Here is a 20,557-nt window from a genome sequence, read left to right as displayed (position 1 = left end):
AAGATACGTGTTCTACCAATTTCCCTGACGTAGAAACTGCATTGCGTATGCAAGCACCGTCGAATGCATGGAAGGTGCCTTGAAAGTGGATCCAAGGTGTCTAACATCGCCCGAACACTCCACGGGGAGGAATACGGGGTAAAGAAACCATATCCAGATCCGGGGAAAATATGCACGGAAGCCGAGTTCTAGTTCAGATCTACACGGGAATTTTTCGGAGCTGTTTAGCCTGTGGCGCAGTAAAAGGTACGTAGTTCCAAGAAACTAATTTTCCCCAAGGTTATGGATCCAAGTGTGTTTCTAGGGCTGGGATTAATATTAGTACTTAGTGTGCGTCTGAGCATCCGCCATCGTCATCATCCCACGTACCCTTGCCCTGACTCGGTGTAATTCCGAGATTCGGACGTAATGCGTGAAGTAGTTATGCTGTACCCTGCCACGTACCTTCGGGATTTTACGGTTTCTCATGGATATTCACGACGATGGCTGATGCTGAAGTTGGTATATTCATAACGATCTCCTGTTTGTGGCTCATGCCAAGGAAAAAATGTAGCATGAACGTCGAGGATGTTGAGGATTGATCCTGGATTTTGCTACGCTGACGACATTGCCAAGGTCCGGTCGGAATTATCCTTCCTATACAGAGAAAACTTTAGATTCAGAAAAGGGTATCAGCGAGACGACTTGGACAGGCAAGAAGCAACGACGAAAAAGCCCATTGTCCGGCATCGGATTTTGACAAAATGAAGACATCCACCGCTCCGAAAGGACAAGAAACCAATTATCCACTGTGGCCAAACTCCTCATTGATGGTGTGAACAATCAAACCATACGCCGCCTCCCGCTGCTCCCACGCTTTCGAACCCTCCCGACAAAAATCGTCAAACCCATGGCCCACATCCTCTAGGAACTTATGCACAACCTTGCGTTTCCCATCCTTCAATCTTTCCGCAAGTGCATTGCTCTCCGGGGCGAGGGTGTCACCCTCACACGTCACAATCACTACCGTACCCGGAAAACTCGACGGGTCAGCCAAGGCCGGGGACACACGCGGATCCTTCCGCGACTCCGGGTTCGGAGTGTAGGAGTCATTAAAGATGCGCGCCAAGAAGGCAGGAATGGGACGAATCGGCTTGGGCACGACTTTCTGCGCGGGTTCAACGGTGATGTCAACGACTGGATAGATCGCAATGGCCATGGGAATTTGCAGTTTGAGTTCCTCAAAACTCGATCGAAGGACTGACGCAGCTACCAGGGCCAGGTTGCCGCCGGCACTGAACCCTGACACAACCACGCGCGATATATCGAATTGATCTCCCTGACCTGCCACCCATTTCAGGACATCCTCTGTGTCGTGTACGGCAGCGGGAAATGGCGCCTCGGGTCCCTTGCGATAGTCTACGTCGAGGACATTGATCCCCGAATCGCGGGCTACACGCGCGCAGTACACATCGTGCAGGCCCAACGACGGCACGACAAATCCGCTTCCGTGCCAGTTCACCAGGATGGGTTTCTTCTTGTTTGCAGGAGATCCGGGCGTCTCGGGAGGTGTGTAGAGATAGCCCTCAATGAACCGACCCGGATCGCGTGAGGGGATGGAGATCTGCTTCTTATTCGGCCCGGGCTGGGCAGCGCGCAGTCTCCTTCTCTGCCATTTGGCGATGAGGCGGATAAAGGTGACAATTACCTTGAGGCGGAGGTAATTCAGGATTGAAAACAAGCCCATTGTCGCTGGATTCGCACAATTGGAATGCAAATATTCAGGATGAGATGAAGCTGGGTTATCGAAGGGGCTGGACGATAGGGGTTCTTGGGTTGACGTGGCTGGGGAGGATATACCTATATATCGCTGCCAAGCGGGGATTGTGCGTTGTCAGGACAGCACGAGCATCAAAGCCATGCTCCTGCAAAGCAGATTCTATGACTGGACCTCGATATATGCTTAGAATCTTCCAAAAAAAAAAAAATGTACTCCCTAGGGGCTTGAAGCTGGAGATGGAATCCTAGGTCGTTGGCGGTGCGGCTCCGGAATGCGGGGAAATGCGGAGAACACTTATACCTCGGCATTGGATGAGGATTTCTTGCAGCTTTACGATTTCTGGTATAGCCATCATTTATTTTTCCCCAATAAGATCTGCGTTTAGGGCTGTGGACCTCCCATGGACCCTAAGGGTTCATCCTATTCTGGACTCCGACAAGACCTTGACTCATTCGCTGAACTGCTGTTCCTGGTTTCAAATCGAATGAGAACGCCTGTGACAGGGAATGACGAATTCTTCATCTTTTCTGATACTGTACCATGCTCGGGACCGTACGACTTCGGTGTGGCTGGCGAAATGGCTGAGTCAATAGCAATGTGGCGTTGAGGCTGGTACTGATTGACATCAAGAGCTGAGAACTTCTGGGAGCTCTATTTTGGGCACCGAATCTCCGTGCCAGCGCATAAGTGCTACTAGTGGGATGCTTTTTCGAGCAACCGGAACAAACTTGTAGGTAAGCACTGGTAGGAGTAGCTGCAATAGGAGGACGAACGCTTGGAACCACGGCATGCCGCCTCCAGGTCTAGAGTATGCATCGGCGGGTATTTCTCCTAATGATATGATTGAACCACTCATTGAATCCCGGAAGTGGCACTTTAAGTCATCATGCGTAATTATCAGATCTAGTGATGCAAGCTGTACTTACTGCATCTCCGATGCATGCAGCCGAACAGTCCCGTCCTTCACATAGCCTTTCAAAGTCTGATATCACTTGCAAAATAAAGGCCCCGTACATGTCTTGAGGCAACGACCTAGTTGGTAAGGCATGCTACTTTCGAGTTGCTAAATGGATTGATTTGTTGAGCAGCGCTGAACTGTACTATTGGGGGTTTAGGTCCGATTGCCTTGACGGATGATGGGATGTTCGGGTCTGGGTATGCCCGTGGTTCATTGACATGTTCTGAAAGCAGGCATCGATGCATCGTACACGTATCGCAGACTCTCAGATGATTTGATGCCTCATTCGGGACGCTCGGAGTTCGAATCATGAATCCGGAGGAATCTTTCGTCCTTCTGTCTGCCGAGGTACATAACTGAGGGCAGGTCTGATTCCGGGAGACGTGATATTTTCTGATACGTCCAGGTCCGTCGCGTAGGCGTGTGTTTGCCCACTTGACAATGCGATTCAAGAATTCTATGTCAACCTGATAGAAAGCAGGCTGGCACAGCTGATTCCCAGATCCAATGAAGCGATGCTTCACGACCTTTTCAGAAATTTGTACTCCATACTTCTACTCCATACCTCGTCAAACGCATCCAATTCAAGCACGAAGGCGGAGGGAAGAAAAAAATAATATCGTCACCTACAGGATTCGAACCTGTGCGGGCGAACCCATCAGATTACACATCGCACGGAATTGCGGAAATTCCGCGGCATTCGAGTCTGACGCCTTAACCACTCGGCCAAAGTGACTGACTTGATTTGAGTTTTGGGAGTAGATTGACAGAGTAGCCTAGCTCTAGGTATGCCTGTGGTTCATGTAGGTCGGACACATTCTTCTTGAGACCAGTATGTGCACTGTGCTCGAGGCAATTTAAGACTGCCGAGACTTTTGAAAATGTGGGCAAATTGGTTTCGCAATGGTAATGATTTCGCATGCGGCATCGCGCCACCTTAGATGTTCAGAAGTACTGATGGGTGGCAAAGTTTATGTATACGGAAATATATATTGACATAAATTCCCAGAGGCCGACATCATTCGCCTCTGCAAGCTCCGACATTACCTCAATGTTTAGGCATTCCGATTCGGGATATCCACGCCACCTTTCCATTCGGCATCTCCTTGACCGGGCTCCCGATCCCACGAAGCACGGCCCATCTTTGTGCTGTACAGAACATTTGCATGGAAGCGATTGAGGTCCGGACACAACTGTGACAAAGCTTGCATCTGTTCCACAGTTGGGTATATTGCCCGAAGAATGTCCTGGGTGCTGGATTCACCTGTCCGACGTGGTACGGGAAAGCCTACAATTTCCACATCCTGTAAGCCTGGGCAAAGACTCAGAACCTGCCAGAGAGTCGGCAAGTATTCTTCAATTGGCTCCAACCGCAATGTCACACGCAGGACGACCAGATCAGGGTGCCTTGCGAGCACCCTTCTCAAATCCTCCATCGAAAACTGAAAAATGGTGGATTTTAATACTTTCAGCTTTTTGGGGGCTGTGCTTTCGCTTATCAAAGCGACGACGAACGGTGCCGTAGCAGAGTACCAGTATGGGAGTATCCCGTCCGGCGTGTGCGGCAGCATCGAGAAGCTCAACCAGGACAAATCCTGGGTAATGAATCCAGGAAGTTCTAGTGCCGGAATTCTTCTCAGTGCGTCCTGGATGGGGTCGTAGTTGCTGCTGCCGCCGTTACCGGGAGCAGGCAATTCGCGGTAGGTGTAGTCCGCCTGCAGAATCAAGAGGGCATGGCCTTCGGGCTTCCTTCGCTGTTCTGCGGCCAGAGCGGCCATGAAGCCCTCGGGCACGAATACGTCGAGAAGATGCAGCTCCACTAGGTCGTTGATTGCGTTCACAAACTGCTCCGCCTCTCGAGCCGTTTCCACCGACTGGCCCGTGAAGCGCTGCTGAGCCAGCGTGAGATTGTGCAGGTTGGGCAACTGTCTGGCCAGCGCAGGTAGGAAGCCGAGCGGATACCCCAGCAAAAAGTCCTTCATAATCAATGTGTGGATGGAGGGCGCCAATGCGGGGAAATCCGGGCGCGCGCCGCTGGACGAAGATTCCAGCTGCCGCCGATACTCGGCAAAGTCCATCGTGATGTTCTCGAGTGTCAGCTTAGTAAGGCCTGGCTGCGCGACCGCGGCCCGCATTGAGTCAGGGATGGTAAAGGAGCTGACAGGGACCGCTAGTTCCGGTCCATTTCTCGCGTCGAAGGCCATGTTATTTCGTGCTGTTCTTATCGACGGTGTAGCGAAAAAATGAGCAGCATATAGTGCCACATACCAGAGCTAACTCTAGTTATGGGTGGATTCGGATAAATTCAGTCAACAATGTTGATTTCTTTGAGGCCAAAGACTGATAAGATTGATCATGTGCAAGATGGAAAACCAAGCGTTTTCCACTGCGAGACTGATCGACACCCACTAGTTCTTCATGGACTCGTATTCGTCTATTCATTCTTTGAGGGCCACATCACGGTTGATATTTTTACGTTGTATATAATGGCGGCAATGAAAGCTACTATCTTCCTACATCCAGCTCGCTGAGAAGGTCGCGAATACTTGGCCTCCCTCTGGTTTCTATAGGGTGAGCACCGGACGAATTTAGCTCCGTTCAATTCCATTGAGGTGTTGAGCTGCCCCTGCTAGCTTACTAAGAGTACTCGAGGAGTGGAGTTTGATGATTCAGATGCCCCTTCAAAAACCTTAGCTCAAAGCTTATTGTTGTTAAGTCTTCAACTCTCGTTGAAATCGTATTTGGTTCCTGAGCTCCGGCGGAATCGCCATTGAGTTTAAATGGACCAAATACAAGAATGATGAATCATGGATCTTTGCATGGACTGAAAGTGCGGCAAATCACTAGAGTTTGGAGAGACTTTCGGGGTTGCAGTCCTTAAACACGCTAGTCCAACGAGGGCAAATGTACTCCGTACACACTTCCCGTAGCCTGGGCGAGACTTCACCGAGTGGTCCTAATGGCAGCAGAATTAGTCGACAGCTTTTTTTTTTTTTGGTTTTGCGGTTGTTCCTGAGCCAAGACGGATGAATTTCGGCGTTCTGTGTTGAAGACGCATCATTGACATTGACAGCATCTCTTAGCATTATGTTGTTGCGGCTGGGAGATACAAAGGGTTTCTTCCAGCATAGAGCTTGACTGTTCATGCCTGCGTGCTTATAGAAACCTCAGACTGTGGCTGGATTGCCAATTGATGTTTTTTTCGCTAGTGGCGTGTTTTTTTTTATTATAAGGTCTTTGAGCAGGACCCCGGGATATTGAGCAACTGCCGGTGCAATTTTTGGCTTGCATCAAATTTCTGCTTAAAGTCGCTGCCAGGAAATCATCAATCCAAAGTCCTCGATGACCACCTCAGTCAGCAAGCTAGAAGTCCTTCGCCCTGTCGGTAAGTATCTCGAAGATGCGGCCGTGGGTGACTCTTATTGAAGTACATACGACTACATCGTACTAATCGCCCGAGTTAGGCTACCTGGAGCGATATACAACGGCCCGTAATCATCTCGGTTTTTATACCAACGTCGCCGTCACCGCGACGTACATGCTGCCAGCTGCATACTCCCGCCCTCTCAGGGACTACGTCTACAAAGCATGCGAGACCCTAATTGGGAAGCATCCAAATCTGTCTGCCATACCCATCGGTGAAGACACCAGGGTTCCGTACTTTGCGCGTCTTCCCGCAGTCAACTTGGATCAGTGTGTCTTGTTCCAGGAATGGAAAACAGCGGCGGATTCAGAATCGGGATTCGAGAGGCAAGCTGAGTTAGACAGCATCCTGGAGGTCCAGCACAATTGGCCATTCAAGGGCTCAACTGCTCCTTTTTGGAGGCTATGCATCGTGACCGATTCGGGCAACCCTTGTGTGTTTACTGCTTCCTTTATCTTCCATCATAGTGTTGCAGATGGGGGATCCGGGGCGGCATTCCACAGAATGTTCCTCGATGCGCTGAAGGACATGGCCGCCTCAACTCTCACATCCGATGACGTGAAGAGTGTCATTCCGTCCCCGAACACTCCTCTTCTCCCCAATGTAGAGGAACTTCACCCCATGCCGTATTCGATGTCCTTCGCGATCCACCTCTACTTGAAGGACAGGTTCGGCGAAACGCGTGAACCCAACCTGTGGGCGGGTGCAAAGATTACGGCGCCACTCGAGAATCGGGTTCGGCATGTTGTCATCTCTAAGCAACACACTATCGTATTTGCGGAACTCTGCCGAAAGAATCGAACCACTGTCACTGCTGCCCTGCAGACAGTCATCGCCGCCGCATTGTTCCGCAACCTCCCGGCGAAGTTCACCAAGTTGAATTGCGATGGTGCCATCTCCAATCGGCGCTGGCTTCGCGGTAACGCTGTGACAGACGATTCTATTGGGAACTGGGTGCAGGATTTCCAAGAAAAATACAAACGGCAGAATTTCTACAAGCAGACAAAAAAGGGTGACAATAATGATGTGGAATTTTCCTGGACGGAAGCGCAGCGATCAAGACGGACTATTGAACGGATCTTAAACTCAGGAGGGAAGAACTCGAGGATGTACCTCCTCAAGTACGTCAGGAATTTCCAGAAAGAGTTCTTCCTTCCCAAGATTGGCAAGAATAGGGCCAGCAGCTTCGAGGTGTCGAATCTGGGCGTGTTTCGACTATACCAGCCGCAAGAGAACGGGAGGTCAGACGGCACGGAACGGGAAGTTGAAGTACCTCGAATTAGCAGGGTCATTTTCACGCAGAGTGCAAATGTCACCGGTGCGGCGCTTGAGACGTCTGCAGTTACGGGCCCAGATGGGTGCCTTGTACTGGGGTTTAGTTGGCAAAAGGGCGTCATCGAGGAGGAACTAGTTGCCGCCGTGATTGATACTGTGGCAAAGGAGCTGGCCACTTTCGGGGAGAAGCAGTGATGTGTTCGTACTGAAGACAATCCAGTGCGCATGTACATGTACGAATAGATAGAGATACAGTGTAATGTTTAATTGTTTGTAAATACTTGTAGAATCCATACTCAATCCGATTCGACATATCTCAACTGATTTTCCAAGAGCTACCAATGGGCGTAGACATGTCCTACTTATCAACCAAGATTCTCTGAGACCCAAGCAACCGAATCGGGATCAACAGCCGGAAGGCGCAACGAATACGGTTCTTTCATAGACACTAAGAGAAAAGAAGAAATGTGCAGAGCACTGGCAGTCACCTGTTGTCTGTTCATGAATGATAACAGGTATGTAGTACTTGTCTGCACTAGAAGTGGGACAAATCAATGGTGCCCTGAAAGGCATTTAGGGTTGCAGCCCTTAAAAGCTATAGCTCTATGAGAGCATATGTATTCTGTACGCGTACAAGTACCCAGTGGTAGTTTGGATGAGATTTCAACCAGCGGTTCCCAAGGCAGCAGAATTTATTCGGCAATTGTAACCAGTTGTTCCTCAGCCAAGGCGGACGGAAATCGGTATTCAATGTTGAAGACGCATCATTGACATTGAAAACAAAGTAACATTGTTTTGTTGCAGCCTAGCACTACAGGGGACCGCTCTTGCAGTACTAAGTAGAATCTGAATGCTCGTGCTTTTTATAAAGACCACACTGTGGCCAGGTGACCAGTTGAATATTTTCGCAATTGGACTGTTTTCAAAATACGGCCAGACATATTGAGCAATTACTTGTGTGATTTGGCCTTGAAAGGTCATTGAATTAAAATAATCGTCAATTCAAGTTTCCCAATGACTACTCCAGTCAGCAAGTTAGAAGTGCTTCGCCCCGTCGGTAAGTGTCCCGAAGATGCGCCGAAGGCGACTTTCTCTTGTAAAAGATGCGTCGTGCTGATCGTCCGAGCCAGGCAACCTGGAGCGATACTCAACTGCCCGTAATCATCTTGGTTTCTACACGAACGTCGCCGTCACCGCGACGTACACGTTGCCAGCAGCATACTCCCGTCCGATAAGGGATTATGTCTACAAAGCATGCGAGATACTCATTGGGCAGCATCCGAACCTGTCTGCTATCCCCATTGGTGCAGACACCAACACTCCGTACTTCGCGCGCCTTCCCGAAGTCAACTTGGATCAGTGTGTCTCGTTTCAGGAGTGGAAAGCAAAGGAAGGCTCGAAATGGGGACCCGAGAGGCAAGCTGAGTTAGATAACATCTTGGAGGTCCAGCACAATTGGCCATTCAAGGGCTCAACAGCGCCATTTTGGAGGCTATGCATCATGACCGATCCAAACAATCCGGGCAATCCGAGAGAATTCACTGCTGTCTTCGTGTATCATCATAGCATTGGAGATGGGGCCTCCGGGGCGGCATTTCACAGAACGTTCCTCGACGCTCTGAAAGACCCAGCAATCTCAACTCTCACATCCGATGACGTGAAGAGTGTAATTCCGCCCCCAAACATTCCGCTCCTCCCCAGTGTAGAGGAGCTTCACCCCATGCCACATTCGATCTCCTACGCCCTGTACATCATCTTGAAAGACAAAATCGCCAAAAAGCATGACCCGGGCTTGTGGGCGGGTGAAAAGATCACCACGCCACTTAAGAATCGGGTGCGCCATGTTGTCATATCTCAGCATGGCACTATCGCATTTACGAAACTCTGCCGAAAGAATCGAACCACAGTTACTGCAGCCCTGCAAACACTCATAGCAACTGCACTGTTCCGCAATCTCCCTGAGAAGTTCACCAAACTGCATTGCGATGGCGCCATTTCCTGTAGGCGTTGGTTTCGCGGCAGCGCAATCACAGACGACTCGATAGGGAATTGGGTGCAGGATTCCAGTGAAACATACAAACGGCAGGATTTCTGCAAGCAGACGAAAAACTGTGACAACAATGTGGAATTTTCGTGGGCAGAAGCGCAGCGGTCAAAGCGGACTCTCGACCGGATCTTAGGCTCAATGGGGAAAAACTCGAGGCTGTTCCTCCTCAAATACATCAAGGACTTCCACAATGATCTCTTTCTCTCCAAGATCGGCAAGTATAGGACCAGCAGCTTCGACGTGTCGAACCTGGGCGTGTTTCAACCGAACCGGGCAGAAGCGGAAGAAAAGACAGGCGCCACGGACCAAGAACATGAGGTGCCTCGGATCAGTAGGGTTGTTTTCTCGCAGAGTGCAAGTGTCGCTGGTTCGGCGCTTGAAGTATCCGCAGTTACAGGAGCAGATGGATGCTTTGTACTGGGATTTAGCTGGCAAAAAGGAGTTGTCGAGGAGGAACTGATGGCTGCTGTGATTGATACTATGACAAAGGAGTTGGCTGCATTTGCGGCGGAGCCGTGATCTGTTTCATACTAAATAAGTTGATGCACAGTAATAATTATGCTTAATGGTAATGTAATACTTGTTGCATCATACTCCATTCAATTCGATGCTCCTCTTCAACTGATGTTCCGACTCTTCTGAGAACTGCCAACGGGCATAGGCTTGTCCTGCTTATCAATCGAGGAGAGATTCTCTGCGAGACTAGGAGACTAATCTGGATCAACGGCTGTAAAGGCACAACGAATCCGGTTCTTTGACAGACACGGAGAAGACAATGTGCATGTACGGAGTACGGAGGGCTGGCAGTCACTTGCTGTCATGATCCGGTACTCCGTTGTCAATCACCGCAAGCATGCTTGCACAGCCTGTTTCGAATGCTTCAATGACACTGAGTTGGAAACTATTCGAAACCAGGAAAATCTGACAGACTCTTAGTCCTGACTTCAACTTTCATACTGAAAAGCGTAGAACGAAGCCCAGAAGTGGCACCCCATATTTGTCACGTGATATGTTGGATAATGTACCCTAAACCTAATCTAGAAGTCGTGAGTCATCACTCTCCGCTGACGTAAGGTACTTCGGAGTTGGTTAGCTGTCCATAACACTGACACTCCATAAATAAAGGCAAGATTCGGCCCCACGAGTTTGGGCTCTCCGTTGCGTGAGAGTAAAAGATGTCTCACGGGCTTCTGGAGGAGGAGATGTACTTTCAGTGTTGATTGCCTCAGTGACACTTATCAATGACAAATTCCGCATCTTGATCGACCATCTATCGCCATGCGGTTGGCGGCATATGCTGGGGTATGTGGCTCTTCCTTTTGCCTGCTTAGAAACAAGCTGTTCTAACCTTGGGAATAGGTCTCAGTGACCCTGGCTGTTGGTGTAATACTCAAGGCTCTGCATCAGAGGTCGAATTTCTATGCAGCTGCAGTGTATTTGTCCCAGAGCAGCGCGAACCTAATGGTGAGTTTTGTCCTGTATTAGCTGTGCGAAGATCAAAACGAATAACTTGTTTTCGTAGATTTTAATGAATCTTTTCTTCGTCGCATCCGGGTTCCTTCTTTATGGCTTGCAACGTCTTCTCTATGGCCCACTCCGGCCCATCGAAACCGAACAGCTGTACGAAAAAGCGTGGTTCGCCATCACGGAAACATGCCTTGCCATGACAATATTCAGGGGAGAGATGGGCGGTTGGTTTCTGGTTATGTTTGTCTGTCTCCTGTTTGGCAAGGTATGGAGTTGGATTGGCGAAGGAAGAGTGGAAATCCTGGAGCAGCAACCCCCGGCAAATCCCCGACTCTTCCATGCGCGCCTGGCGACGTCTCTAATCCTCTCGGTTGTATTCGACTTGACGATGTTGAATTACGCTGTTCGAACAGTGCTTGAACAAGCTCGTCCGGACATGATGGTGATGTTCGGCTTTGAATTTGCCGTCTTGAGCATCCTTTCAACTTCGACACTATGTCGCTACGGTTTATCGCTCGTGGATACCTACATTACGCGGCGTCAAAAGGCGATCAAGCTGGCCGAGCGACGAGCAGAATTACGCGCAGCTCGAGAAGACGCCATTCGACGGCACCGTGAATCTGGCCAGGAGGGACTCCCTGACAACTTGCCGAGTGAGGATGACGTAGATGAGATGGAGCTTGACGTGCCGGGATGGGAGGAAAAAGGTCGATGGGTGTTCTATCTCGATTTAGTCACAGACTTCTGCAAGCTCGTCGTGTACTTGTCATTCTTCGCCATACTATTTGCATTCTACGGGTTGCCAATACACATCCTTCGAGATGTTGTTGTGACGATCCGGTCTTTTGGTCGCCGGATCATGGATTTCCGGCGGTATCGGAATGCGACCCGCGACATGCACGAAAGATATCCGGACGCGACGGCCGAGGAAATCAGAAGAGAGGACGTTTGCATCATTTGCCGAGAGGAGATGGTGGCCTGGGAAGAGCAGAACGATGGTGCAGCCCGACCAAGAGTGCCAAGGTCCGATCGGCTTCGGCCAAAGAAACTTCCATGCGGCCATGTCCTTCACTTTGCTTGCTTGAGAAGCTGGCTGGAACGACAACAAAATTGCCCGACCTGTCGCCGCCCCGTCGTTGTGCCCCAGAATCGGCCATTCCGGGCCGGTGTCAACGTTGGACAAGGAGTGGGCGGCCTCGCAAACCAACCCAATCAAGCTGGCGGAGCAGCCGGCGGGGATGGCGATGGTCGTCCGCGGGCTCGGGTATACCAGCTGGGTCCTTTCCGAGTTGGTTTTGGAGCTGGTCGCGGTGACTTGTTCAACAACTTGCATCAACAAATCCACGGTAACAATGCGCCTCCGTTAAACGTTCCACCAGGCGCTCAGCAGATAGGCTTTGGGTTTGGATTTGGCCGACCCCCAACACAAAATCGCCCTGCTACACAAACTACACAAACTACGCAATCTGCCCCATCTCAGTCGGTGTCGGCTAGTGTCCAGGAACAACTCCGGGAGCTCGAGCGGCAGATCAATCGCGAACTGCGAGCTTTGCAAATGACTGCGGAGCAGTTACACGTGGTGAGGCTTCTACAAGGCCAGCTTGAAATGCTCCGAGCTGCTCAGGATCAAGCCCTACGAGTGGACGAGGAAGCTCCTCAGGCGACTTCATCCTCTGCATCATCACAAGCAGCTTCGGCGCCTCCCCGTCAGGAGCCGTTGACCACAGGCGCGCCTATTCCCGCAGGCGATAGTCGCCTACCCGAGGGATTAGTCCTTCCCCCCGGCTGGACCCTAACACCACTGAATCCTTCGAGCGCGATTCGACCTGGAGCCGGGGCGCCACAAAATCCAACAATGCCTTCGAGTGAAGCTCAGAGCAGTCATGATGCGCCTCCGGCCGCTGCGGGGCCAGTGTCGGGCGAAGCAGATTCTTCGATCCGCAGCACTACCAGCACGCCAAACGTGGGTACTGGTGAATCGGGGACTGAGAGAGCCGAGCAAGATAGGAACCGACTGGGTTTTCAGTCGGATACGTTTCGATGGCCGCCAGATTCGACTGATACCGGACCCGGGAAAGATGTGGCACCTCCATCAACACAAGCCGGGCCATCTTTCCAACAGCCCGATGAAGCAGAATCATCGTCCAAGGGCAAAGCACGGACTGCGACCGTCGAAGATTTAGAGGACGAGGAATGAGGCAACTGTTTACCTTCTTCACCTGTGTTCGTGGACAGCTACTTGTATGTTTTCTTTGAGCATGTGTTTATAGGCGTTTAGAGATTGGATACCAGCATTCATGTTGCATAATATTGAGTTGTATGAATCCGGTCAAGTCATCGATATGAGTCACAAGCCATAAGTACCTCTAATAAGCTACCGAGTACAAAAACCGAGGTAGTCACCTCGAGCGTAGTGGCACATGGCTTATGACATCATGGTCGCCGAAGCTCCGAAGCAGGGAGTGAAAATTGAACACCGAACTCCAGTTCATTTGAAATCCTCCATTCTTGCTGGACAGACCGACTCCGCGGGGAACGCTTTTCCTCAGTTCCTGGGCGGGCTGGGCCTTGCTCTAGCGTCTTGGCGCAAGCGGCGGTTGCCAAAAATATTCCGTGTTTCAGGAAAACTCTCTCCGAATGCCTGCCTGAGGCGTCAATAATGCCTCAGGCCGCCACATAGCCAACCCACGTTTGACCAATCTGCGGCGATCATTCGCCGAAATCTCCAGCAGCTTAGCAAGCTCCTGGTTCGGAAAATGGCGATCGCAATGTAGCGGTCGGTGACAGGTTCCCGAATGCAAAAAGATTCATCTTTCTATAAAAACCCATCCCTTTCGTCGTTCGTTTGATTCCTTGATTCCTGAGGACGCCTTTATCTTTTTCGATATTTTCGTGTTTTTGTTTTAATTTCACGAAATTTAGAAAGACGGAGGGAAGATGTGGTCGGACGAGAAGCTCCGTGTTGCCGTGGTCGGCCTCGGTCGCATGGGTGAGTGACCCTTGATAAGAAAATCCTGCCGTTGTGTTTCGCTTTGGGCTGACGAAAATAATCTGCAGGCATCCGGCATGCCCGCCATTTTGCACACCTGACTCCTAGGGCGGAGCTGATTGCGGTCAGCTCGCCCGTGCAGTCAGAGTTGGATGCTGCAAAGAAGGAGTTCCGTCATGTCCGAACCTATCTGGACTATGATGAGATGCTTCGCAAGGAAACGACACTGCAGGCAGTGGTCGTGGCGAGTGCAACAACAGCACATGCCGAACAATGCATCAAGGCCATCGAGAGAGGCCTCCATGTTCTATGCGAGAAGCCCATCAGCACTTCTCCAGAGATTGTATGTGCATCCCGTATTTTATCGTTATTGGGCCCCTTCGTTGAAAGGTTGATTGCTGACTTGATTTTCAGTCCCAAACAGTTGTCGACGCATACAAGAAGTCGCTAAAGAAGTATCCGAATCAAAAAGTCATGTGCGGGTTCTCGCGACGATTTGACGCGTCATACCGTGACGCGCATCGACGCATGAGCAACGGTGATATCGGCGTCCCGTCGGTCTTCCGGTCGCAGACTTGTGATAAATTGGATCCCTCGGGCTTCTTCGTCGCATATGCGGAGTTCAGCGGTGGGATCTTTGTGGACTGCTCGATCCATGATATCGATCTTGCACTGTGGTTCTTTGGAGAGGATATTGCCGTGAAGAGTGTCTACGCCGTGGGCATTACGGCGGTACAGCCTGACCTGCGGAAGCATAATGACCGAGACAATGCTCTGGGTGTCATCGAATTTTATGTGAGTACTCGAATCTTTGTCCGATCGGAGAGAACAAGCTAACAGTGTTCATGCAGGGTGGCAAGATTGCCCAGCTGTACTGTTCGCGCATGATGGCCGCTGGCCAGGAGGACACAACCGAGATCTTCGGCACCAAGGGCAAGATCGCCATCAACACTCAGCCGCAGCTCAACCACGTTAACCTCCATGAGGCCACCGGCATCCGCCGCGAAATCCCCGAGGATTATTACGCCCGATTCCGGGAGGCCTTTATCACCGAGGCTAACGAGTTCACCGAGGCGTGCCTCGACAACAAGCCCCTGCCAATGAATCTCGATGGTGCGGTCAAGGCCGTCTCCATCGGTGCCGCGCTGCAGGAGAGCCTGATTACTGGTAAAAAGATTGAATTTGATGAGTCGGGAAGACGGATTGAGAAAGCGAAGCTATGATATGGGGGTTTGGATTGGATGGATTGTTCATGTGCATTTTGTTTGTCTTGTGGTTGCACCAAGGGATAGACTTTATGACCTCATCGATATATAATAGATACCTAATACTATATGGGCAATCGATGGATGGCGGATCGATTATTTTTGAGCTTGATTTAAAGGAGTCATTGGTATTTAGCATTCTGGATCCTGGCAACTTTGGGGCTCTAGAGACGATGAGTAGCCATCACCAAATAATAGTTCGCGTCACCAGGACCGGAGTCGCCTCCCAAGCTCCTTCTGAAGATCGCGACGGATGGCCATACATGTGAAGATTTTCGGGCAGCCTGGCGGCGGCTCGGAGCGGATGAAATGTACTTCACGGGGAATCTTCACAAATGCTCGTTGGTGGGGAATTGAAACACGATCTTGTATTTCCCGCAATAGCTCGTCAACTCGAACTCATCCAGCCCCGTGTGTATTGGAGGGGTGAATGGCCCGAAGTAACAATCTGTGCTGCTGTTAGAGTATACATGTCCATGAAGTGCATTATCATCTTCTGCGTCCTTTTGCTCTGCTGGAGCGGAGGATGATGGACGTTGACTTGAAGAAGTGTCATCTTTTTTGTCAAAGTACTCGAGACCGTCATCGTCTAAACGGTAAAACTCGACATACTTGCGTGGATAGTAGAAAGAATCATTGAAATGATCGAAATGGTCCAGGCAATATAGAAGAAAAATGTTTGCAACGAGGGAAATCGAGGGGTGTTTTGCTTGGCCTCTCCCCGTTCTTGATCGCGTCGTACATGGCTTGGACTTCTTGCTGCTTTTCCTGTTCATGGATCTGCAGATTCTCTCGCTCCCGTTGGTCTGCCTCTCATCTCCTTAAGTTCCCATTTCCGCTCTTCACGCCGCCATTTGAGCTCATAGTAGTAGTCGGCAAAGTCATCAGTGTAAGTTCTTTCGGACTTGGCATCCTCCTCTGTATCGATTTCGTTCTCATCATCATCATCCTACTTGCACTGTTAATGTATCTTGGTCACGACTAGATGCTCAATGGATTTTTACATAGTCGTCATCGGAATCGGTACAGGTCGATTTCTCGGAAAGACTGGAAAGATCCTCATCAAAGTCCCAGAGTTCGACCTGCCGATCTTTCTCGATCGTCAGACGGACCAGGCGATAGTACCAGGCCAGGTACTCTTATTTTTCGTCGCTCATGGTCGAAGCAAACTACGAGCTTGGACGAAGACGGGATTGAACAAGGCGAATTGGCTATCCAGCTTCCATACCAGTCCACATGTGGGTAAGCAAAAATACTGCTTTGTATGGATTGTTGTACTCGTGTTGGACGGAATTGTGCATGGTGGCATTCGAGAAGCTTGGCGGGAGATTGAGCGCAGGAACATGCCAAGACATCGGTGAAGTCGCAGTGTCCCTCGGCGGCCCGAGGAGTTGGCACCCAATAGGTTGAGTTGGTAACTTAACCTAACCTTACTGGGCTTATCCAGCCAGTCAGACAACATGATCTTATCAAATTCACTCCCCTGTCCTCTTGAGTTAGCACAAAACCGCAAGGTTGGACGAGCAGCTCGGTACTTAACCTATCCGGCAGGCAATCGGGAAGGATAGACTTGGAATTCATTGAACTCCTGCCGGAGATGAAGATCAGCGATATTAAAGTCTGAGTTCAGACTACGCTCCTTGCCATTCTCAACCAGTTTCCTGAAAGACTGAAGCCATCATCGCACTCACGACTTCTCAACTCCTTTGATCATGGGCAGAGTGTGCTCTGATTGCAATTGCGACCTTCCTCAATCGTCCTACACTGCCAACCAATACGCCAAGGGTCCTGGTGTGTCGCGATGTGCAGCCTGCGTCCATGGCTACCATTGGGACACCCCAACCGCAAGGATGTCTGACAACGGCAGATACAACAGTTCCAACTATGCTACGTTTACAAATTATGATCTGGAGTACCCATTTGCGGAGGGCGCTTTCCGCTAGGTATGCAGAGGGGGAATACACAAGCGGACCTCGCTGCGGCCAAGAATGTGTTGCCAAGTTTTTCAAGACGGGCGCAGTCTTCGCGGATGACTATTTCACTCTAGATATCAAAGCTATCGACAAGGCCCTGGATATTGTCAACAGGTTCAATCAGTTCGGCATTGCCGACAAGCACATCAAAATCAACGTTGCTGAGGTATGGAAGTGAAAAGAGGGGCCCAGTAAATGGGCTGGGCAGCGAGCCCTCGTCGAACCATTTATCTACGAGCACCCAAAAGTTCAACAGTAACAGTGGGTGGAACGACGATTCGGACGACTGGAGAGAGGTCATGCAAGCTCTCAGCCACTTTAGCTACCACATCACCGACGGTAACTACGTCCTCTGCGATCTCCAGGGCGGTGTCTATCGGCGTCATGTCACTCACTATCTCCAACCCCGTCATCTTCTCTCGGACCCGTGAGTTTGGAGTCACCGATCTGGGTGCCGAGGGAATCAGCTCTTTCTTCAGCCAGCACGAATGCAATGGCTTTTGTCGCCCGAACTGGACGCAGCCGGCCGATCCCAAGACAATATTTTCTCCCCATACCAGGCACGACGACGATTCGTCACATGGTTCCTACGCGTCACTCCCGTCCTGTTGGAACAGGATGGTATTGACGATTCTATTTTGAGGAGGGTGCTTCGGATACCTGTATTGAATCGCCTATCGTCTTGATTTCGTTGTTTTCTGCTTGAATTCCGTCTTCAAATTAGAAGCCTGGTCGCTCGGGACTCGCCCCTCCAATGTGTTCTTTTAACACCATATGCTGTTTTGTTATTCCGGTGGTGTGCATACATGGCAGAGCCCCTCGCGCAGTATCAGCTATGTCTTCAACTCACGCTGGATCCAGCATCGACAAATGTGATACCTGTGACCAAGTAGTGTGCGCGTTCTTGTCCTCAGTTCTCATATTGGAGAGCATCCAAAATAGAGACCGTTGTAAAACATCAATCTATCAATTGTCAAGATGAGGTAAATCACGATTGAATATTTGAATTTCTAGCGCCATTGGACTGGTGCGAAGAAGAAAAAAAAAAGAATACATATGCCTCCGACGAGACTCGAACTCGTGGCCTGCGGATTGCAGCCCTCGTTCACGAGGACCTCATCAAGTATGAGACCGCCGTCATAACCACCTAGACCACAGAGGCTTGCATAGGATACTCTTGGCATAAAATTGTATCACGTGACATTGCTCGTCGACGTCACTGGTTGACCTAGCCCTTCATTCCTCGCCCGTACGATATTATTAGAATGAAGATTGTGTGTCGTTGACTTGCCTTCAACAACTAGTAGGCATTGCCTGTCTATAATAGCAAAGTTTTGAAGAAATGAACCCCAATCAATAATCAGTGCTGCTTTATCACTCTTTACGGCCGACGATGACTTCCACGAGGCCGCCCCTCTTTACAGCATCCCGCCTGCAAACAGCAACGTATCTGCTTGCTGTATGCCCGTTCTCCATCGCCTTCTTGGTTTTTCTCAACTCGTCAATGTCCTTTGTTGTGACGTCCTTGATTGGCCTGGAGCATGGCGAAGGCGACGCCGTTGGTTCACTTGGGTTTGCCGACGAGTTGCTAGCTCTGGTGGCGTGCCCTGTATGGGGGCTCCTGTCTGATAGAATTGGTGTTCGATACGTGAGTACGAGTATGAGAAAATGCAATGGCCATTCATTGTGTTGATCAACTCAATTAGGTTAGCACAGCTGGATACGCGATTATCGCATTGGCACTGGTTGTATTTGTCCAGGCGAAGAATATATATCCGCAGCTCTTGTTGGGCCGACTACTGTTCAGTCTAGGTGGTTCTGCCGCTGCGACAATGGTGACGGCGATACTGCCAGCGGTAACTGGAGGCAATGCAATGTTGCGAGGACAAGGTCTGTCATTGCCCAGCCACGCATGGAGAGACTCGTTGTCGTCGGAAGCGACGGTTACTCCAGCACGCTTTGAGCGTCGGCAGTCAGCCGGAAGCACAGTACAGATTGAATCTCCGTCTTCATCGAAACTAGCAGGCTTTGTTGGCCTGTGTACGGGAAGCGGTGCACTGATTGCTTTGGCGGTTTTCCTACCGCTTCCAGCACGATTTGAAAACGCAGGCTTTTCTGCTGCCCAGGCGATCCGAAATACTTACTATTGTGTTGCAGCTATAGCATTGGTCGTATCTCTGTGGTGTTTCTTTGGTTTGAGAGGACTTTCCGGAGATGGCGCCAAGGGACTACGCTCATTTTGGGCGTTGTCTCCTACAGTATCCAGGGGAAAGAAAGCGCGCTTATTTGTTGTTACTTGCGGTACTCATTTTGTTAGGGCATTGAGACTTGGCTTCAAGCACCCCGACATTAGCCTCGGCTACGTTGGCGGTTTTGTCGCTCGTGCATCATCGGTGGGAATCTCTCTTTTCGTCCCACTTTTTATCAACCGTTACTACCGTGACTTGGATCTCTGCAAACGCTCTGGAGCAAGTTTGCTTCAGTCACAAGACCTGAGTGACATCAAGAAGTCATGTCCGGAGGCTTACATTGCGGCCTCGATCCTGACTGGCGTGTCGCAACTCGTGGCACTAATCACCGCCCCGGCCTTTGGATATCTGTCTGACAAATCCCGACGGCTTAATACGCCTCTGTTATTTGCCGCACTTGTGGGCATTGTGGCCTATGTCACTTTTCCGCACCTGCCGAGCCATCGGCTTGGCGGATCGAGGGGAGGGTCAAGTGCTATTGTTTTCGTGACGATGGGCCTGATTGGTATCAGTCAAATAGGTGCCATTGTTTGCAGTCTGAGTGTTCTCAGCAACGGCGTGCTGAACATCAAACAAGTTCTACCGAAGCCGGCGTCAGGGGATTCAACCGATCGTAGCCGGCCCAATAGATCTGACGAACAGGAGCCCCTACTCAACAAATCAGCCGAGGCTGATGATGACCATGATCTGCTTCATGTCAAGGGATCTATTGCAGGAATCTACTCGTTGTATGGAGGTGCAGGTATTTTAATTTTGACCAAACTTGGTGGATTTCTGTTCGACAAAGTGTCACCTGGTGTCCCGTTTTACATCATGGCTGGCTTCAATGGCGTTCTATTGGTTGCAGGCGTTGGGTGTGGATTGTGGAGGTATTATCTGGGGAAGGCAACGCAGTCATAGATGATTGTATCTGGACCCGAGCGTGAAGGCATCGAATCAATTCCATTCCATCAACATTCTTGGTTGTCCGGGAGTGGTTTGTAAAGTCTACGGCCCTCTCTACTAGCGTTTGGCAAGTTGTACTCGTAGAGAAGTATTTGTCCACTTCAACATTGGTGAAATGACTCTCTAGATTTGCAGGGCAACTTAAAGGTGCGCATTTATCTACCTTGGCCCCCAGGACCAACAATATATAATTGAATTGGGACGAC

The 20,557-nt window shown here is 50.3% G+C and overlaps 10 protein-coding genes and 2 non-coding genes across 12 annotated transcripts; 7 read left to right on the top strand and 5 right to left on the bottom strand.

Moving 5' to 3' along the window:
* Nucleotides 1-781: 781 nt before the first annotated feature.
* Nucleotides 782-1,726, bottom strand: VTN49DRAFT_6080 (uncharacterized protein; the record flags this gene model as incomplete). Its single annotated transcript, XM_069414209.1, has 1 exon — nucleotides 782-1,726. The coding sequence occupies one exon, from the start codon at nucleotides 1,724-1,726 to the stop codon at nucleotides 782-784; it is 945 nt and encodes a 314-aa protein (XP_069265478.1).
* Nucleotides 1,727-3,337: 1,611 nt separating this feature from the next.
* Nucleotides 3,338-3,453, bottom strand: VTN49DRAFT_t89. The gene has a single exon. It is a non-coding gene; the product is annotated as a tRNA-Ser (tRNA).
* Nucleotides 3,454-3,772: 319 nt separating this feature from the next.
* On the bottom strand, nucleotides 3,773-4,921 carry VTN49DRAFT_6079 (uncharacterized protein; the record flags this gene model as incomplete). The annotated part of the gene is made up of 1 exon (XM_069414207.1): nucleotides 3,773-4,921. One exon carries the CDS (start codon nucleotides 4,919-4,921, stop codon nucleotides 3,773-3,775), a length of 1,149 nt encoding a protein of 382 aa, XP_069265477.1.
* Nucleotides 4,922-6,059: 1,138 nt separating this feature from the next.
* Nucleotides 6,060-7,611, top strand: VTN49DRAFT_6078 (uncharacterized protein; the record flags this gene model as incomplete). Its single annotated transcript, XM_069414206.1, has 2 exons — nucleotides 6,060-6,102; nucleotides 6,182-7,611. 2 exons carry the CDS (start codon nucleotides 6,060-6,062, stop codon nucleotides 7,609-7,611), a joined length of 1,473 nt encoding a protein of 490 aa, XP_069265476.1.
* An 819-nt stretch (nucleotides 7,612-8,430) lies between these two features.
* Nucleotides 8,431-9,982, top strand: VTN49DRAFT_6077 (uncharacterized protein; the record flags this gene model as incomplete). Its single annotated transcript, XM_069414205.1, has 2 exons — nucleotides 8,431-8,473; nucleotides 8,547-9,982. The coding sequence occupies 2 exons, from the start codon at nucleotides 8,431-8,433 to the stop codon at nucleotides 9,980-9,982; spliced, it is 1,479 nt and encodes a 492-aa protein (XP_069265475.1).
* Nucleotides 9,983-10,741: 759 nt separating this feature from the next.
* VTN49DRAFT_6076 (uncharacterized protein) lies at nucleotides 10,742-13,127 on the top strand (the record flags this gene model as incomplete). The annotated part of the gene is made up of 3 exons (XM_069414204.1): nucleotides 10,742-10,765; nucleotides 10,823-10,927; nucleotides 10,986-13,127. The coding sequence occupies 3 exons, from the start codon at nucleotides 10,742-10,744 to the stop codon at nucleotides 13,125-13,127; spliced, it is 2,271 nt and encodes a 756-aa protein (XP_069265474.1).
* Nucleotides 13,128-13,867: 740 nt separating this feature from the next.
* Nucleotides 13,868-15,142, top strand: VTN49DRAFT_6075 (uncharacterized protein; the record flags this gene model as incomplete). The annotated part of the gene is made up of 4 exons (XM_069414203.1): nucleotides 13,868-13,919; nucleotides 13,988-14,262; nucleotides 14,334-14,714; nucleotides 14,771-15,142. 4 exons carry the CDS (start codon nucleotides 13,868-13,870, stop codon nucleotides 15,140-15,142), a joined length of 1,080 nt encoding a protein of 359 aa, XP_069265473.1.
* A 29-nt stretch (nucleotides 15,143-15,171) lies between these two features.
* Nucleotides 15,172-15,453, top strand: VTN49DRAFT_6074 (uncharacterized protein; the record flags this gene model as incomplete). The annotated part of the gene is made up of 1 exon (XM_069414202.1): nucleotides 15,172-15,453. The coding sequence occupies one exon, from the start codon at nucleotides 15,172-15,174 to the stop codon at nucleotides 15,451-15,453; it is 282 nt and encodes a 93-aa protein (XP_069265472.1).
* Nucleotides 15,454-15,956: 503 nt separating this feature from the next.
* VTN49DRAFT_6073 (uncharacterized protein) lies at nucleotides 15,957-16,539 on the bottom strand (the record flags this gene model as incomplete). Its single annotated transcript, XM_069414201.1, has 3 exons — nucleotides 15,957-16,133; nucleotides 16,189-16,274; nucleotides 16,413-16,539. The coding sequence occupies 3 exons, from the start codon at nucleotides 16,537-16,539 to the stop codon at nucleotides 15,957-15,959; spliced, it is 390 nt and encodes a 129-aa protein (XP_069265471.1).
* Nucleotides 16,540-17,086: 547 nt separating this feature from the next.
* On the top strand, nucleotides 17,087-17,588 carry VTN49DRAFT_6072 (uncharacterized protein; the record flags this gene model as incomplete). Its single annotated transcript, XM_069414200.1, has 2 exons — nucleotides 17,087-17,323; nucleotides 17,406-17,588. 2 exons carry the CDS (start codon nucleotides 17,087-17,089, stop codon nucleotides 17,586-17,588), a joined length of 420 nt encoding a protein of 139 aa, XP_069265470.1.
* A 626-nt stretch (nucleotides 17,589-18,214) lies between these two features.
* On the bottom strand, nucleotides 18,215-18,319 carry VTN49DRAFT_t88. The gene has a single exon. It is a non-coding gene; the product is annotated as a tRNA-Met (tRNA).
* Nucleotides 18,320-18,550: 231 nt separating this feature from the next.
* Nucleotides 18,551-20,306, top strand: VTN49DRAFT_6071 (uncharacterized protein; the record flags this gene model as incomplete). Its single annotated transcript, XM_069414199.1, has 2 exons — nucleotides 18,551-18,805; nucleotides 18,864-20,306. 2 exons carry the CDS (start codon nucleotides 18,551-18,553, stop codon nucleotides 20,304-20,306), a joined length of 1,698 nt encoding a protein of 565 aa, XP_069265469.1.
* Between the last annotated feature and the right edge of the window lie 251 nt (nucleotides 20,307-20,557).

Source organism: Thermomyces lanuginosus (genome assembly GCF_041956635.1).
Source record: "Thermomyces lanuginosus strain ATCC 200065 unplaced genomic scaffold VTN49scaffold_40, whole genome shotgun sequence".
NCBI classification, from domain to species: domain Eukaryota; kingdom Fungi; phylum Ascomycota; class Eurotiomycetes; order Eurotiales; family Trichocomaceae; genus Thermomyces; species Thermomyces lanuginosus.
The sequence above is the reverse complement of the archived record's forward strand: the minus strand, read 5'-3'. Positions and strand labels throughout refer to the sequence as shown.